Source organism: Nanorana parkeri, unplaced genomic scaffold (genome assembly GCF_000935625.1).
Source record: "Nanorana parkeri isolate BGI_ZX_2015 unplaced genomic scaffold, ASM93562v1 scaffold346, whole genome shotgun sequence".
Lineage (NCBI taxonomy): Eukaryota > Metazoa > Chordata > Amphibia > Anura > Dicroglossidae > Nanorana > Nanorana parkeri.
The window spans coordinates 190,466-210,102 of record NW_017306614.1 but is presented as its reverse complement, the minus strand read 5'-3'; the positions used below and the strand labels follow the sequence as shown (position 1 = coordinate 210,102).

At 41.8% G+C, this 19,637-nt stretch overlaps 1 protein-coding gene across 6 annotated transcripts in view; it reads right to left on the bottom strand.

Moving 5' to 3' along the window:
- Positions 1-19,637, bottom strand: part of DGKI (diacylglycerol kinase iota) — a 260,009-nt gene that overhangs the window by 128,118 nt on the left and 112,254 nt on the right. For 5 of the 6 annotated variants that reach the window (XM_018558566.1, XM_018558568.1, XM_018558563.1 and 2 more), the window contains exons 2-5: positions 9,135-9,243; positions 6,859-6,954; positions 2,926-3,000; positions 1,583-1,639 (exon numbers count right to left, since the gene is read on the bottom strand). In XM_018558566.1, coding sequence (XP_018414068.1) covers positions 1,583-1,639; positions 2,926-3,000; positions 6,859-6,954; positions 9,135-9,243 — 337 coding nt within the window. The remainder of the gene's footprint in view (positions 1-1,582; positions 1,640-2,925; positions 3,001-6,858; positions 6,955-9,134; positions 9,244-19,637) is intronic. The other variant, XM_018558567.1, reaches the window with a different exon arrangement.

Genomic DNA, 19,637 nt, shown 5'->3' with positions numbered 1-19,637 from the left:
CCTGCAGAAACTTAGCTTTCCATTATGCATTTTGTCAGCTGCAAACCCTATTTTCTCCGAGCAGAGGTTGTGAAATGCTTGCAGGCTAACATCATTATGGGAACTGATGTTCCCAGCAACCTGCAACCTCCTCATATAGTACAGCAGGATGAGAACAGCTGATGTCTGACTGTGTGTGTCACAGCGCTTGCCTGCCTTGGTCTGCATTCTAGTTGGGGCTGCAGCGGTGACACTGGAACTAAATGGATATTTTTCCTTTGGTCACTTTGCTGATATCTGATACTGTTGGTGAGGGAAGATATCAATGACAACTCAGGAACAACCTCACAGAACAAAGCATGGTGCAGAGATTTTACTTTCGGCTTCAGGTGTAGGTAAATCAGCAGTAAGGAGGGAAGTCAGTGGCATTCCAAGCAAGCGTCTGTATAATATATTATAATTTGTATAATATTACATAGGTCAAATACAGTAGGTCAGGCTAACTTAACTATGTGACATTATTGGGTTGATTTACTAAAGACAAATAAGCTGTTCAATTTGCAAGAGAGGTTTTCCTTAGCTTAGTGAATGTGGTGAAGCTCTGCTGACTTCCGTTATCCAATCATGTGCAAGCAAAAATACTGTTTGTTTGTTTTTTATTTTGCTTGCATGTGATTGGGTATTCTTCAAGAATTTTCACCACATTCACTAAGCTATGGGAAAATTCCCTTGCAAAGTGAACAGCCTATTTGCCTTTATCGAATCGACCCCATGATGTCACATGAGTCAGATAGGTCAGGCTATCTGACCTTTTGGGTTGATTTACTAAAGGCAAATAGGCTGCTCACTTAGCAAATTGAATTTTCATTTTGCAAGGGAATTGATAATATAGTATTAAATACATTTACATTATTAAATTAAAGAATTTACATTATTAGATAATGGACATCAGCAGAGCTTCACCTCATTCACTAAGCTAATGATAGCTTAGTGAATGAGGTGAAGCTCTGCTGACATCCATTATTTAATAATGTGGAAGCAAAAAAAGTTCCCTTTGCAAGTATTCTTTGCAAAGTGAATTTTCATCTCATTCACTAAGCTAAGTGCAAATTCCATTGTGCAGTGAACATGCTCTATTCCTTTAGTAAATCAACCCCTATATTTTACATACACGCGCTTGGAGTGCTGGTGACTTTCCTCCTTACTACTGGTTTTTCATGACGCCATCCATTGCAGTCATTACAAACACCCCATTTTGATTACATCCAGTCCAGCACCTTCAGAATTGTGCAGCTCTTCACAAGATTTGCTCCGTAAATAATTCAGGACATTTTCTAAAGCTCCAGAAATCTACAGTTAACCAGTTTCTTCTGCTCCAATACCATAATATATACTTAATTGTATAATATATTTTGGGAATCATAATAAATGGCTCACTTTGAGAAGCACTTCCTAAAAAATCCTTGAATTTTAGATTTTGACTCTGTGTGTAGAAGCCGTAAAACCAATGACAAGGACGTTGTGGCCTCATTTAGATACAAGGGCTGCTGGATTCAGATTGAAGTTCTTAACCTTTAGTTTTGTGGTCCTCTCACACACTTACCTCCCTCAGAGCCCGTGAGGTCGCATCACGAAAAGTTGGCTTGCATCTAAAATTAATCTGGAGTTTTCACAGAAAGAGGAAAATTAGGTCATCTATAAAAAGCAAACCATTGGAAATGCATTTTTAATAGCTTTGATATTTTTAAAATAGCACTCCTTTATTTTAAATGATTTTAATTATTTCCAAAGTAGAATCCTTACCTAACACATTGTACCCTTGTTTTGAAATATACTTTCATGTAAATTCCTGTAAAATTTCATTTATTTCAACTCACTCAGATAAAAATGTATAAAATCAGAAGCTTAACCACAAGGTCAAAAGAATGTCTACTTAGGCAGGGGTGTCAAACTAAATTTAATCGTGGGCCGCATCAACATTATGGTTGCCCTCAAAGGTATCTGTAAGAATATATAAATGTATCTAATCTTTATCATAATTGCCTCTGCATTCGATTATCACTGGTTTTAATAATAACTTAATACCTAGATCTGAAAGTAGAAGTCTAGGAAATGGCCTGGTGGGCCGGATTCGGCCCCTGGGCCTTGAGTTTGACACATGTGACTTAGAGGGTTTACAAATATCTATTTAGAGGTCACCTGTCTTTACAGAAATGATCAGAATGGCATTCCTAGGCTGCTTCTACAAATGCCTGTCTCGTGACTTCCAATACTTCCAATATTCAGTCAAGCAAAGACCTGGAACAAGTATGCACCCAGCAAACCCGGAACTGGTTTGCATCTTCTTTCTAGTTAGAGGACCAGCATGACAACTGGGCAACTGTCATTTTCTGGAGATAAATAATTCTATACCTTTTTTTTTTTCATCTTCTCATGGCAGGTTTCCTTTAAAGAGAATCTGAATGGGTAAAGTGACAGGTTCTCTTGTTAGGAATTCCACCACCACTAATACCTTTGCTGTGTTTTCGTGCTGCTTCATTCCTCTGTCGGTGGCATGGGTCCAGTCCCTGTGTAAACTCCATGTCAGACACTGTTGAGCTTACACAGGGTTGATGACCTTCTTTCCTACCCCACATGACAGAGTTTGGGCCTGGCGATTGGCCACTCATCCTGAGAGGAAGAGGAGAAAGTAAAATTCTCCCCCATACCTGGAAGTACTGGTTAATTATCGAGGGCTCCAAAGGACAAAAGAAAAGGCAAGGGAGTGCGGCAAAGGCATCATTAGGTGGGGGTGCCCTTACAAGAGAACTTGTCACTTTGCGCTGAATGGGCAAAGTGACTAATTCTCATGTTCAATATTAATAAGAAAATTAGCAGTGTTCCAGACCAGTTTAGGGGGAAATTATCTGGATTCCAGGTTACGGCCAGTAGATGGGGCCCTTATACCTTTTCTAGCTGATCCATGCAGGCAGCGTGGACGACGATTTTACAAGCTGCACATTTTCTCCGCACGGCAGACTTCTGGTGGAAAAGGAAACACAAACACAGTGTTAACATGATCAGAAGTGAGTTTTTACACATACCAGAGGTGTAAGAGTGTCTACCACAGAGACAGGGAATGCTTTTACACGCTACATTTGGTAATTCTGAATGTAGGCTCTCAAGCAGATCAGGCACAAGGTAAGTACGGGCCCTTCTATATCCAATACATTCAACAGTCTGACACATGATTAGATTGCTCACAGACTTTATTTTCATTTTTTTATTTTTTAAAGCTACTTCGTTTGGTAGGAACATCTTCGTCTAAACCTTTGATGAGAGTGAGGCCAATGAGCAACTGTGCAGCATCCCACTGCTTCTTCTCTTAAACTGGCCACAAACATTAGATGAGGATCTCCCATATTCTGCCAGATTGGGCAACCACTTGATGACTATGGGGTACCATAAGACAGGCCTGCACGATTGTTCATAAAGTGACACTAAACTGAGGATTTAAACCATAAAAATGTATTCAAGTTCCTTAACTAGGGTGGCAACAATTAATCGATTAAAGAGAGAGAGAGAGATATTTATAATTATATTTCTCCTACTTTTATGGATACTTTAACACAGATTTCCCCAGTCATGACTGTTTGTCATGTCTGGGGAAGCAACAACACCATAAAAACTTGTCGAGATACATAACCAGCCGATCATCCCTTGGTATCTGCTGTTGCCATGACAATACAGTGTTTCTAATCCTAAGTGACCATTTTGTACATCGAAAGGGTTTTTTATTGTTTAAAAAAAAAAAAGATCCACATTGCATTTTGCTAAAACAGATTTAATTAGGATGTACATTTCCCCGTTAATGGGAATTCCTCTTAAAAAAAAAGTCATTGGAAATTATATCCAATTGTCTTAGTATAGTAAAACTTAATTACAATGCTTTTAACTCTGTTTAAAAAGGAAACATTTTCTTCCATGAGCTTTAGAAATGAAATTGCTGCTTTACATGCAGAAAAGTACTTAATGCTTCTGGGGGCTCCCAGGGGCCCGATGTTCAAGCAGGACATTTTGAAATCAAACTGCTCCCTCGCCGCTGTCCACAGACACAGTAACACAGAATGGCAGGACCATCCCTAGGGGGAAAGGACCAAACTCGCACACACTAATTCTTCTCCATGGCAACCCACGTTACCATGGCAACTGCCTAAAAATCCACAGGTCGATATTGGGAGCTAATTGCTCGGCAAGTTCACTGCAGGGGATGAGCAGAGATGATGGGTTATAAACTTCAATAAAACTGATATGATTTTAGATTTTACTGCTGGTGCAAAATCCAGAGCGTCTCCAGGTTAAAGTGCCTCTGCGGCGAATGTGCCGGATACGCTCTGACCGCTATTGTAACCGCTGAGTCATTTTAACAATTAAAGGGGACCTGCAACCAGAAAGCTAGATACATAGAGGAGGATTTATGAAAACTGGAGCAGACAGAATATGGAGCAGTTGCCCATGGCAACCAATCAGCTTCTAGCTTTCATTTGCAAAGCTTAACTGTACAAACTGAAGAGAGAAGCTGATTGGTTACTGTGCACAGCTGCACCAGATTATGTCTGCTCCAGTTTTGATACATTTCCCGCATACTATATGTTCACTGTTGCACCTGCAAAAGTATTTCTAATTGCATTCAGCCCATCTTGTTTAGCCAGCAAGGTGACAACGCTATTTAGTACTGCAGCTTTTTATGTCAATTTTTCTCTTGTAAAGTGTAAACACCTCCCTACTTATCTCCCTTTGCTTGAAGCATGTCAGGATGACGGAAAACAATAAAGTCTAATTGGTACAAAAAGAGTCTATCAAACGTTGACAGCCAACGCGTTTCAGGGGTTATCGCCCCATCGGCTTTACTGTGTAGAAGGAAATCTGGACGAGTGGTTAAACCCTGGGTTTAATGCTTACTAAGCTGTACTTAAGAAGTCTCTATCTACAGCTTACTAAGATTTTAACCCAGGCACTAACCACTGGTCCAGATTCTTCCTGCACAATAAACCTAAGCCCTGATGAAGCGGGACTTGTGTATTGCCCCTGAAACGCATTGGATGTAAGCTCTTGTAACAAATAAACATTACAATCTATGGCATTTTTTTATGGCCTTTCTATAAAAAATATACTTTCTGTTTATAGGGTTCTTATAGTTCCGATAGTGGAAGTAGTAAGTGAATCTAAAGCCAAAATGTTTGGCTTCATTTTGGATAAAGTATGAAAGGATTAGAACCCCTATCAGGTTTTTATTGCTGTGTGCATGTCCACTGAGATTCGTCCTCTCTATTTGTCCTGGTGACCATTGTCCCTGGGTCAGAAAGTGAAAGGAAATCCAACATTTTACAATGGTCACCAAAACAAAAATAAAGGGCAATTCTTCCAATGGTCACACCTGTTCCAGTAACAACTAGAGATTTCCCCTCACTTTGGAGAGATTTGCTCTAATTTTCTGTTAAGTTTCTGGGACAGGAAGTGAAGGGAATCTCCCCGGTGGGACAGCAACAAAAAACAACCTTAAGGTGCCCATACACCTTGCGATTATCGTTCGAAAAATGATCGAGAACGGATTTTCGTACGATAATCGGCCAGTTGATGAGAAGTGAACAATCAGAATTACTGCACATGCGCAAACGAAAATCCGTTCTGTTGATCGACAAAATTCGGTCAGTTAGTATTGATAACGAACAATAACAGATATCCACATTAGACATGTAAGCTGGGGGAAAATTCGGTTCGGTTATTTCTTTATTTCGGGTTTCAGACGAAATCTGAATTTTCGTTAGTTTCGGATGAGCTTCTGACTATTCATTGCGAATAACACAGAAAACCATATACAGTTATTAATACTGAAGCTGAATCTCCCAGGCCCGAATGGCATTCAGGATCTGAATTTCAGAATGGCATTACGGGATCCAAAATTCGGAAATGGACATTCGGATTCGGACACATTCGGATGCATTGAGATTCGGAAATTCGGATGTGTCCGAATTTCGGAAAATTGGTACGAATTTCGATGGATGTGCAGCTCTGGGTCGGAATGTAGCCGCGTGCTGCTAAGTCCTCACATAGGGATGTCCAAATGGCTGCATGCTATTGCAAGCTGCATCTTTCCATCTGAGGAGCAGGTCTAAGCACAGGTGTGAGCCCTTAGTATGTGGCTCATGAGCCGGCAAACGGCAGTGCTCATTTTTTTTGCCTAGTGGCAGATTACCTTTAAAATAATAAAATAATGTTCTGCTGTGCCAATGGCCTGGGGTATTCCTTTACCCTATTGGGCATTCCTGAATGGGTAATCTGTTTTGGATTTTTTATTTTTATTCTTAAATATTACAGAATTTGAAATCGGTGCCCCCTTTCAAAGCAGACAGATACAGTATAAGAATTAATTAGAATAATTATGTATTAATTCTAGTTAGTCAAAAATGTTTTATATCTTTGTATCATCTTCCAACTATGCCCTAGACTCTGCACTGTGAGCCAAACACAGTTACATTGCACAGTGATGTTAAGCCAATGTGTTTTCAGGCACTGGGAGCTAGAGAGGGAGATTCTCAGGAAGAGAGCATACAGAGGACTTCAGGTTTGGGGTAATGCCATTTTATAGTCTAACGAGTAGGCAATGACACACAAAGTTTTAAGGCTACAGTAGTAAATACTGGTATCACCAGACTAGCTGAATACATTTATTCCAATACTCTATTTAGTTTATCTGATTTAAATTCTGTTTGGCTCTGCCCAAATATCTTCAAACTTTAATCAAGCATATTGTTTTTGGAGATGGGAAATCTGACATATGGTTAGTACACAATTACTCAAAGGTAATAAATTGACTCCCAAGGGCCGGACTGTACTCACTGAAAATTTGACTTGGCAGTTATCTTCCCCCAGGTAACACAGGTCCCCTGACACATTAGTCTCCTGCCACAGGTGTTCTCCATTCACTGCGTTCTCCTGCAAGGTAAAAATGCAATCATTCCTTCTAGCCAAATTCTACACATAAACTGCATACAGGTACAAGTAGCTCATTAGCATCACCAGAGGTAAATCTGTGACAAATGCTATCAATGTTACAGAACCACATTATGAGGCAGATTTTAGAGTGCCCCTCTTTTCTTTTAGCCTTCAAAATCTGTTCTACAGAACTTAAAAACTGACAAAATATCTTTATTACCTTTTGTATCACTTGCCCCTCCTACTAGATTGTAAGCTCTCACAAGCAGGGCCCTCCTAACCTTATTGTACTGAAATTGTATTGTATTATAAATTGTATTGTACCTGTACTGTCTCCCCCATTTTGTAAAGCGCTGCGTAAACGGTTAGCGCTATATAAATCCTGTATAATAATAATATTAATAATAATAAATGTATATTTATCATTCTATAATCCTATAGGGGTAACAATATTACCACAATTCAGATATGTAAACGACACCCTATTTCTATTAATAAAGCAGCCCTGAAGTCAGACTCTGTTCTAAGGGAATGGAGAAGTGCAACTTAGGCTTCATTCACACATTAGCATTTTTTCTGCGTGTACGCGCAAAACACAAAATCCCATACATTTTATTGTAACTTGTTCACACCTGTGAGGCACATGCGTGACATGAAAACACACATTGCGCATAAAAGTACAAGCGTGATATTCTGGGTGATTCCGCGTGTTCCGGCTCCAGTAGCAACCGCAAACTTGCGGAAACCGCACGTATGGTAAAATATGCGCATTTTCGCGCTGCACATACGAACGAGCGGAAAACTGTGCTGAAATGAAAAATGCTGATGTGTGAACAGATCCTAAGGAGCATGTGCAGGTCAGTGTGCAATCCCGGCATCTGTCGGATGCCAGAGTGAATGATCTTTCATAAACATGCACAGAAAAAGTTACGTCATCTCGGCCCAGCCAATCTAATTGGTCCAATATGCCGAACCTGGATGATGTATGCTGAATCCGGAGGAAGCTGGGGAGATAATGGCGCCGACAAGGACATGTCGTCTCTAGAGCAGCGTTCCCCAACCTTTGAAAGCATGAAAAATGTCGAGGCACCCCATTCTAAAAAAGCATAAGTGTAAAAATTGACGTGTGGTTACCCACAAAATTTATACCAGACCCTTATCCTAGATAGGGGTACGATATGGATTTTAAGGGGGGACCCAGGCAAAAAAGAAAACAAATGACGAGTCCCCCCCTTTCACATCATAAGCCCCACTCTTTCCATCAGGATCCCCCTACCCATCAGAGTCGCCCCTTTACATCAGAGTACGCCCTTTACATAAGAATCTCCCTTCACATCACAGTCCTCAGCACTCCTTGTCATTAGAATCTTACCTTATAATTTTCACCACAGTGCAACTGTATGGCAGAGAGCGGGACATGGAGCAAGTCTGGACAGAGGCGGACGTCTGTCCACTTCTCAATGCTGGGGGAGGTCCTGGATGATGCCTATCCTGGATTAGCATCATGTATTTCCATGGTGCTGGTGGTCGGCTCGCCTGCACCATGGAAATGTATGGCACTGTGGACAGGGTGCCATGGCACTGGTTCAGAAAAGCTGCACTAGAGTGTAGGTGAGTATAGCTCCTCTCAGAAACTGCATGGAGAGGCCCACACTGCATTTAAGTGTTTGTTATGCACATTAAAGTATATATAAAGCCAAAACTTAATTTTGGATAGAGTAGGAAACCCGTGTAATTTTTAATTTTTTTTGCCATCTGTGTCCCATTTAGGTGATTTCCCTTCCTGTCTTGTAGACACAACAGGAAGTGAGAGGAAATCTCTCTGGACAAGACCCCCTTTTAAATAGTTGTCACCAGAACAAATGTCTGCTTCGGAAGATTTCTTCTCCATTTCTGTTCTGGTGGCAAGTCAAAATTTGGGATTTTGTCTACATTTTATTCCCAGTGACAATGGTCCCCAGGAGTGAGTAAAACTTCAAAGCCGGTGCACAGACAACAACAGTTTTGGCTTTAGATACACTTTAACATGGCCACATATTTACTATAATACACAGTAACATTGCACCAGATCTAGTGTGAACAATATTATTGTTACCACTATAATTATACAAGGCCCTTATGGCTGAAGATCACACATACAAAGACCCAGAGATCCCCTAAATCAAAAAGATAAACCCTACAGTCCAGTCCAGGGATGTCCGCGGCTCCTTCGCGGGTCCATTGGAGACAGTGAGGGTGGGGCAGTGCACAGGGGCCAGGTGCTGAAGTCCGGAGCGGGAAATCGCTTTCCTATAGGGAAGACAAAGAAACATGGATCAAAAACAAAAACAAAACACATTTTTTGTGCCTTTCTTCAATATATAGAATGGAACACACTATGGAACAGAGAATACTGGAGCAAAAATGGGGCCGCTGCCTGGAGATATTAATCAGGTTTAATCTTCCAGATAAAGTAAGGAATCGGATTATGTATTGTGGGTTACAGATTAACTTTTCTAGATCATACACATATTAAAATACCAACAATACAAGCACACTGATTGCACAATTCCTAACTCTGTAGCTGTGTAACAATGTCTTCTTCTCAGTACTGCCCACAAAATAGAAGGTTTTGGTGTGTGAGTTAGCGCTGACTGGTTAGTGGTGGTAGTATGAACCCAAAGATGGCGCACTCAGAGGGTCATAATATATAGGACCCATATATTGGTCCTTGGCTGCTCAACTGTGGATGCGGCCAGTTGAGGTGCTGATTATTCTCAAAGTACTATCGGTTAATACATTCCTTCGCATAGGTTACTCCCAGCACCCAAGCTTCCCAAATACTACAGCAAATATGTAATTTTCTTTTATCCATAGCTCTGAAGAAGAGGTGCCATCATCCCCTGAGATGAGCTGACTGACTTAAAAAAGTTAGATTGATGACCCTTTGTATAAGGTGCTCCTCATTTGCCACAGATTAAAATATATGGCTGATATATGGCCCAGATAACCCCATAAATAAATCCAGTGCCCCAAGACTTAATGGACCACCCATCTGAGACCTACATGAGTGCCTATGTCCCAAAAGCAACTATTCTCATGATAAACTCTTCCATAGATTACAATCCCCAATTTGGATACACAAGTCCCCTCTACAATTCATAGATGGTTAAAGGAAACGAGCAGTAAGTAGATAACTATATATAAGCTCCTCGAGGACAGGGGCTGATGTTAAACTGCCCTATGCAAGCAACTGTGTAAATTGTTGGTGCTATTTACATTTGTAAATACCTGAAATAAATTATTATGTTGTATTTGAGGTGGAAAGGTTAGCTTTCTCAGATAAGAAAAATATCAGAAATCATGTTAACCATATCGATAATTAAGTCATACTATTATTATATGGACCCTTCCTACCTACCAATTCTGCATATTGGTTAGTGAGATCCTAGATTAAACAACCAATAGATTAAACAACCAATAGGGTCTAGTAGCAATCAGAATTATGCCTATAGGTTAGTGAGGCCGCCCTTCAGATTAAACAACCAATAGAGTGTCAAAGACATCAGGATCATGCCTCTGCAGGAAAAGTTGGGATTTGCATATAACATTAGCTGCCCACATCTCTGGATCTGTTGTTCATTTTGATGTAAGGTTTTCCCTGCAGATAACCTCTGCTCATATTATGTCATCATACTGTATGTTTGATTCCCCAGGTTTGTCCCGGGTGTATTTAGATCTAGCACTCTATAAAACCGATAATCTCCAACATAATAATATAACAATCAAGTCCTAAAACATTCCAGCATACAGTGACACTTAATAAGAGGAGTGCATTGGGTTAAGGTGCGGATTCTGTCTGGAAAATATAATATTTTATATTTTACAGTGTAACTGGTTACCCGCAGCTGTCACCATCGCTGTGTCATTCTTTGAATCATCTCGGCTGTCTCTTTTCATCATCTTCCCCATATATCTCCTCACAGATATGACACGCATTCCCCGGATTCGCGGGGAAAACACTGGGCCTCGTGGAGGCGGATGACAGTACAGTGTGCTGTGCATAGCATCTAGACTGAAGGCGCCTTTAGCTTTGGTAAAAAGCTGGGGGATGCATGGAATTTATAGGGAGAGTCCACATGATATGAGTCCATGTACTGTTCATAATTTCATCGGACCTGATTGGCCACTGATTGGATTCTATTAAAGTGGACTTTTCATTAACTTAACATGTCTGCATGAACAAATCCAATTGTCAGCACCAATTCAGAGATGATTTGAGGATCTACAGCCGTGATACATTTCTGTTAATCATTAAAGGAGAACTATGTGGTGAGGGATTTCCACTCATCCTCATAGTTAGAGCTGACCTGTGACAAAGAAACTCACTTCCTGATCGTCTCCCTGCAGTGAGCGGTGACTGTCAGTCACCGATCCCCGCAGGGATTCGCCCATCCCCTCTCCAATCGCCAGCAATGAGTAGAGGAATGAATAGGGGAGGGGGCGGGCATAGCTGGCTCTGCCTCTAGATAGTCAGAGTCCGCTGTCACTCACGCAGCAGGGTGGATCTTGACAGTATTGTCGGGATCCGTCCCGGCTGCAGCACTGTCAGTATATCATGGGCAATAGCGCACTATATACTGAGCTTTGGGTCACGGGAGGAGGTTAGTATATCTCCTCCCGAGACTCTAAAGAGAACTATGGGAGAAAAACACTTACCCCATAGTTCTCCTTTAAAGGACTTGAATTTGTAAAGATTTAACTCCTGAGTTTAGTGTAACTTTAAAGAGCAACAACCTGAGTGGCAGCGAGTATTGTATGGCACACATGTGCGCATATACTGTACAGCAAAGCCGTGCAGGGGTTAATGGTAGAGCTGCAGCTAACGATTATTTTCAAAATCGATTAGTTAGCCGATTATTAAGTTCGATTAATCGGTTAATCGGATAAACAATCAAATACATTTTAAAAAATGGCTCCAGTGATGGACTACTAGTTTGTATTGACAGGAGCAAGCTTGGAGCGGTGGAAGTAAAAAAGAAAAAAAGTGTGGTGTGCAATATAGTGAAATGGAAAGTGTAAAATTATACAGAAATCAATGCAGAATTGCACCAGCTATAGAGGACTACTAATCCCAGCAATACAATATACAGCGCAATGCAGAATATCACCAGCTATAGAGGAGCACAACAAATCCCAGCAATAGTAAATTATAGCTGGTGGTATTCTGCATTGCGCTGAATAATGTACTGTTGCTGGGTTTTGTAGTCCTCTATAGCCAGTGGTATTCGGCAGTGCACCACTGTATAATGTATTATTGCTGGGATTTGTAGTGCTCCTCTATAGCTGGTGGAATTCCACATGGCGCTGTATAATGTATTATTGCTGGGATTTGTAGTCCTATGTAGTCTATACAGCGCAGTGCAGAATATCACCAACTATAGAGTACAACAAATCCCAGCAATAGTACATTATACATACAGTATATAATGTATTGCTGGGATTTGTATTCCTATGTATAATATAGAGCACAATGTACCATCAGCTATAGAGTAATACAAATCCCAGCAATACATTATAGAGCACCATGTGTGGGAAAGTGCAGGCTTACCTGAGCAGTCTTCCAGCAACTTGCTTCTGAGATTGGGCCTGTCAATCTGCCGCTGTCATCCCCCCACACCTGCTCCTCCTTACTACATCTCCCCGCGTCCCTGTGCCGAGGGAGAATGTGGGCGGGCGGTGAGTGTGAGGCGGGAAGGAGGTGCGGCGTGTAGAGCGTGGATGCGGGTCTGGCAGCGTTGAGCGTGAGTTGGGGAGGAGGTGCGGTGCGCAGCGTGTGTGGAGCCGTGAACAGGGCCAACTGATCAGAAGCCGATTAATCGATTATTGAAAAAGTTGAAAACTTTTTCAATAATCGATTATAATCGATTATGTCGATTAGTTGTTGCAGCCCTAGTTAATGGAGCAAATTAGATTTCTGCTGAGGCCTCCCAGCCACAGGCCATAATGCTGTTTTCTCTCTCTCTCTCTCTCTCTCTCTCTCTCTCTCTCTCTCTCTCTCATCTATTTATTTGACCGATAAATGCCAAATGGTCATTACGTTCCGATTTTCCACTCGTGTGGACAGCATTGATATTTATATCTTCACCGCAGACAACAAAGCGTATTCAATTCACACCAATTATACAGCTTAACGAACGCGTTTCCTAAATCGCTATCTGCCGGCTCAATTCTGTGCAGGACAATGGTGGACAAATAGTTTTCTGGGATTTGTGGCTCCAGAATCCTCCCAGAAGTCTGCTTCAAAAACGAGCAACAATGTGCAACAAGTACAATTTTCACTTCAGTTTGTCCTGATGACCATTATCAGAGGCAGAAAGCAATGCGAGTGGAAATCTTCCAATGGGGACACCTGTTCCCGTGACAACTGTCTAACGGGGGAATATTTTGCAAAAACTTTTTGTCATTTCCTGTTGCGTCCCTTCCAATCCTTAGTACAGCAGCGCTTAGAAGTTGCGGAAGCAGCCAATTATGGCTTGTTCACACCAAATGCAGACCAGATCTGCATGAGTTTCTGCACATGCAGTGCAGTGTGTTTTGCAGTGTTTTTGCCTCGTTCCGGGCCGTTTTTGTACAAAATATATTTATATTTTTTTATTTTTGCCTAAAATGGCCTTTCAGTGCGTTCCAGGGTGTTTGCATTAATTTTTATGTGCATGCATGCGTTTTGGTGCATTCCAGAGCAGGAAAAATAGGACATGATGCAGTTTTTCCACATGCACTGGAACTGAACGCTGTGGTGTGAACTAGAGCCCAAAAAACCATTGGAATACATTGGACGCAGTTTTGATCCGTTCTGGAACCGCTCTGCATCTGCTCGGTGCTTGGTGTGAACAAGCCTTAGACTTTATTGCATGCTGAAACAGAACTTGTTGATAGGAGGAGAGAGGAAGGAGCTGGTCTTATCAGTCTTCCTCCTTCATTCACAGGCTGGGGGTGGGAGTGTGACCAAGGTGTACTGGTTAAACACAGCGTAGGAAAGGCAGGTCACCCCCCTGTGCTGTCTGGCAGGACTCTAAAGCTCACAAATAACCGGACAAATGTACAAATCCATCTCCTATGTATGTATTCCAGTGGTGGATTCAGCAGCGTATCAGGAGTCCAGCTTTAAAATGAGATTTGCTCAGGATCTTTCAAAGGCGATGAATTTTTAATACGCTAATAGCTAAACGTGAGCCCCACTGCAAACTGAGAGGAGCTTCCGTATAACATATCTAAGCCTCGCTGCACTGAGCTACATGGGTGATATTACCTGCATTTGTTATTATGTCAGGATAACATTCTCATCAAGACGCTCAGTTCACATATTTGTGGAATCGACATATTTCCCATCAAATATTTACTCAACCAATAAGAGCTCTTATTTTAGGGCTGCAACCAACTAATCGATTATGAAAATAGTTGTCAACTATTTTCATTATCAATTAGTTGGCTGGATCCCGTTGCTCCCTCCTCCACGCTGGGAGGATTGCACAGTAAGCAGTGGGCGGGTGCAATAGCCAGCCTGCTATTGCAATTTGAAATGGCCAATAGCAGGCTGGCTATTGCACCCGCCCGCTACCTGCTGTATTTACGTCCGGCTGCCATCTGTGGAGTCTTGCCACTGGCAACTGTCATTCTCAGGCTGAAGCTATTCAAGCTCCATGTGCTTACAATACAATTATTAAAAAATAATTCTAAAAGCTTGGAACAAAGTCATTTTCAGTGTGCTACTGCTCCTTCAGTGTCCATTCATAGACTGGAGATAGGTAGACGACCGAGCTCTACTACATAGAAAACTCAGGGGATTAACCAGGCTGTGCAATGTGGCAAAGCTGTGCAAATCGTAGGACTGGATGGACAAATATACAGCTCCCGTATATATATATCTCATCTGTGTATTTAGCTTTTTGCTTGGAGTTCAATTGTAACAGCAGACTGTGGCCAATCATAAAGATCGTTCTACCTTTTCTGTCCTTGTTTTATGAATGCACTATGGCTGTACCCTTCAGGTGTCACAATTCTTACAAATAGGATTAATGGGATAAAGGGGGAAAAAAGCAGCCCGGCAAAGGGAAACAAGGACAGAAGATGACGGCTTGAGAGTCGGCTGTGCCTGATATGCGGACCCATGATCTACAGTGAAATTCCGGGCACCTCCTAACCAGGTGGACTGTCCAATCTCCCAAATCTATTGGGAGCCGTAGAATCGGCCTCTGGATCAGGAATCAAGGCGCAGTTTGCAGCACTGCTCTCTGGCTCATGAACTGGCATTAACCTCAATGAGTCATCGCAGTAGCCAGGCTTTCTCCAGTGGGATCGCTGTCAACAAGGAGAATGCAGATGTTCCCATTCAACCGAGAACGGTAGACGGGAAGAAAATAATCACTGGAGTCCCAAATATTACTAGGACACGGCTGCCATTTGATCCCTATTTGCAGCACCCGCGTTTTTCTATGCTGGCGTAAATATTCAAAGCATTGTAGATATTTGTTTTTATTTGCCTGATATGCATTTGCCCCCTTCCCTAACCTTTACGCAGGGCTCACACCATTTTCTGGACCAGATCTATTGTGGACCATTGTGTTTTTACCACGATTTTGCCACGTTCCAGAGATGCTTTTTGTTGGGGGGGGGGGTAGCTTAAAATGGGCTTTCAGGTGCGTTCCATGCGTTTTTGATGCGTTTCTCTGCGTCCCATTGCATTCCAGACCAGACAAAATGAGACATGCTGTATTTTTCTGGTCTGATCTGGTCTGGAACAGACTGCGCTGGTTGGAACAGAGGCCAGAAATAGCATAGGGATACATTGGAATGCATTCTGGGTCTGGAAACAGTCTAGTCTGGTCTGGAGGTAATCTGGATGTGGTGTGAATGGGCCCTTAACGGGTATCTTTAGTCTAAAAATAAAAATAAATCTGTATTTCTATATTGGATTTTCAAAAGTTCCATCCCACCCCTAATAACCAGATCCACCTAGAATTTTGTAAATGTACTTTTTGAAGATGCCCTTAGGATGGACTTCCTCGATGTACTGACACCATTTCACTCAGCTCTTTGTGTCACATTCTCACAGAACCTGCCTTCTGAACTTCAACTCAACGTCTGAACAATGTAACATTATCACTGCTTGCTGGAAGCAATGTATGATGGGAAATGTAGTCTTTGAGAAATTGAGATTACATCACATCAAGCTCCAGAGAAAGAGACACATATCACACTGGGAATCCAGGAAGTTGTTGGAAGTGATGGGCAGACAGAAGGCAGCACTCACTACATGAAGCTTACTTGAAAAAATCCCTTTTGATTGTATTATCAAAAACAACTCTAGTGTGTATTCCTATTACAATGCTGATGTTATAGCAGGATAAGATATGCTGAGACTTTACAACTCCAGTAATGCTGAGTTATCAGTTCATTCCAGGCCAGATTCCCAATTCCTTACGAGATCAGAATAAGTAGTTATTACAAAAAATAAAGTTATGAGCACATTGTCAGAATAATCCAAGCCAGTAGTTCTCAATCTTAGTGAGACCAGAGTTTGGTAAATCTTTCCAAAACCTTCCATGCCCCAACAGCGAAAAAAAAACAAAAACGTTTACACTCACAGAACCAGAACTATATTCGCCAGTAAGAGCTTAAAGGAGAACTATGAGGTGAGTGAAAATCACTCATCCTCATAGTTCGAGCCGACGTGTGACAATAAGGCTGGGTTCACACCTGGACGTTCCAAATAGGAGCGTTTTATGCTGTTTTTTTTCGAACGTTTCAAAACACGTTTTTTGGTTCACTGAAACGCGCGTTCGACGCTTGTTTTTTAACCTCCCTGGCGGGGTTTTTTTTTTTTCGAACATTTTTACTTTTTAAACTTCCCGCCGGCTCCGCCCCCCTGCGACGCGGACGCTCACAAGGGAGGGAATCCGGAAGACGGCAGCGGCCGGAGGACACAGCGGGGATCGCGGACAAGGAAAGACCTACGCTGTATTCCCTCCTGTGTCTGGGGTAGCATAAAGTTAGGCATAAAGAGTATCCTGTCTGCCGATCGGAATATTTTTTTGGATTTCGTTGTCCTGCTTTTACTTGATTCAAATAAAATCATATTTGAAATTGCTACGCAATGAGAGGCTCTTTTCTTATATGATTTTGGAGACAAACCGTCTGCTGGCTGGGGACCGTTGAGAGTTACGGCGAGGACGTCACGGCTCCGACAAAATCTGTTTCCTTCAAAGCGTTTTAGGCTGCTTACTACAGCCACTACATTGTGGTGAGTACACACCCCGAGGGGAGATGTACGGCATTAGCCCGCATCCCCAACAATTATCATGGAACATTTTTCTGTTTCTTTGAATTTATAAACTCTTTTTTTGAATTTATAAACTTTCCACACTTGGAACACCTTATAGCACCCATGGTGTTTAGAGTATCCTGTCTGCCGATCGGAATATTTTTTTGGATTTCGTTGTCCTGCTTTTACTTGATTCAAATAAAATCATATTTGAAATTGCTACGCAATGAGAGGCTCTTTTCTTATATGATTTTGGAGACAAACCGTCTGCTGGCTGGGGACCGTTGAGAGTTACGGCGAGGACGTCACGGCTCCGACAAAATCTGTTTCCTTCAAAGCGTTTTAGGCTGCTTACTACAGCCACTACATTGTGGTGAGTACACACCCCGAGGGGAGATGTACGGCATTAGCCCGCATCCCCAACAATTATCATGGAACATTTTTCTGTTTCTTTGAATTTATAAACTCTTTTTTTGAATTTATAAACTTTCCACACTTGGAACACCTTATAGCACCCATGGTGTTTGAAAAAAGAAGTACACAGCACTTGTCTTAAAAAAAAAACAAAAAAAAAACTTTTTCAATTTATTTGATATGTATAAATGTACATTCGTTGTATATTTCCAAATTTTTATTAAGTTTGATTGATTCACGGATTAACACACTTTCAGTGCATCATTTATTGTTTATTGTTTGCGGTATATTGTCTTAACCACATTCACTCAATTTATCCACCATTTTTCGTTGGCGCTGCATATATTGAAAACATATACGATTTGACCTTTGTTGGTCCTTATTGCCGCAGCCTTCTTATTTAATCACTTAGTTTAGTTTAAGACAGAGCACTTTTGTTTCACCCATCCAGCGCAGAATCAATAAACACATATCGCGATATACTGAGCTTTGAGTCAAGGGAGGACGCTAGTATATGTCCTCCAGTGACCCTTAGGAGAACTCTGGGGAAAAACACTTACCCCATAGTTCTCTTTTAACAAGCCAAGGCAACATAATGCACAACATAAGACACACACACAATGCTGCCATAGCCATGGGAATCAATTCACAACATCGCATTATATATACTCTACCTCCCAACTTTAGAATATAACATGAGCACAAAGATAAAATTTGGCATGTGTAGCATTCCACAGTGAGTAATGGGTGTAAATTTATTGCGCTGAATATTCAACGTGGCATTAAAAGGTTCTCACACTATACATTGCACACACATACATGCATACATGTCATCACTGGGTGTCTGCACTTCTCTATGCAATGTAGGCAAATCATGGCTGGTGGGAGGGGGGGGCTATGTCAGTCCAGGGGAGTGTGAAAAAGATACTGTTTTAAATTGTTGTGTTGTTCATTTATTGATGCATAGCGTCACATATATCAGATTGCCAACGATTTGGGGCCATGCAGGGTCCCTTTTTCAGGGAGACAAAGTGACTAGGTCACGATTTAACCATTTAAAACTATGGGGATTATTCACGACGGGGCCGAAGGATCCAGCCGTAGCTTCAGCTGATCCTTCATCTCGCTTTGGCCGCCTGAGTCCTTTGGTTCAGTCGAACCAAAGGGCTGCTGTACGAAGCCAAAGTAACAGCTAAAGCGTAGAGAAAGGTCTGCCAAAGCTGACCGATCGCCACGCAAATGACAGCTGGGCATCTCACGACTGGCTCCGCCCAGTTGTAATGACAGATCAGCGTCCCCAAATGACCTGGGGACGCTGATCTGTCATTAAACAATAACAACTAGGCAGAGCCATGACGTCAGTTATTGGTCGGGACCTGCTAGAAGACTCAGGCAGGTGCCAGCCAACAGGAAACAGCCCAATTGTTTTTTATTTTGCCGGCATCTGTCAGATTTGCCATTATGCAGCGGGAGTTCGTCATGTGCTGTCAGGTCGGTGTGTGTCATTTTTTTTTATACTTCTTTTTTCTTTAAAATATTTTAATTTTTCTTACATTTTCCTATTTTTTTAATATTCAAAAAAATTTCCCCCCGTCATTTCACTTTTTTTATATTCTGCTCGCTACCGAGCAGGTACCGAGCAGAATTCGGCTATTCACTTACTGCCGTTTGGCCCCTATGAAAACAGGGGTGAACCGCAGCGAGTGAGTTGCCGGAGCTTCGGCTCAGCCGATCCAGATGTTGGGAGTCGAACTCCTTCTGCACTTCGGCCCGAACATCCACACAGTTTAGCGTAGATGGAGGAATCTGTTGCACTTTTTCCATCTGATCATAGAAAATCTGCAGATCACCTATAGGTGCATGGCCAGCTTTAGTCAATTCAGTCCAGGAGAGGAGCCGGTACAACTGTGCTAGACTCAAGGGAAGGCCGGGTTCAACTTAAATCTTAAATAAAAATGTAAAATGC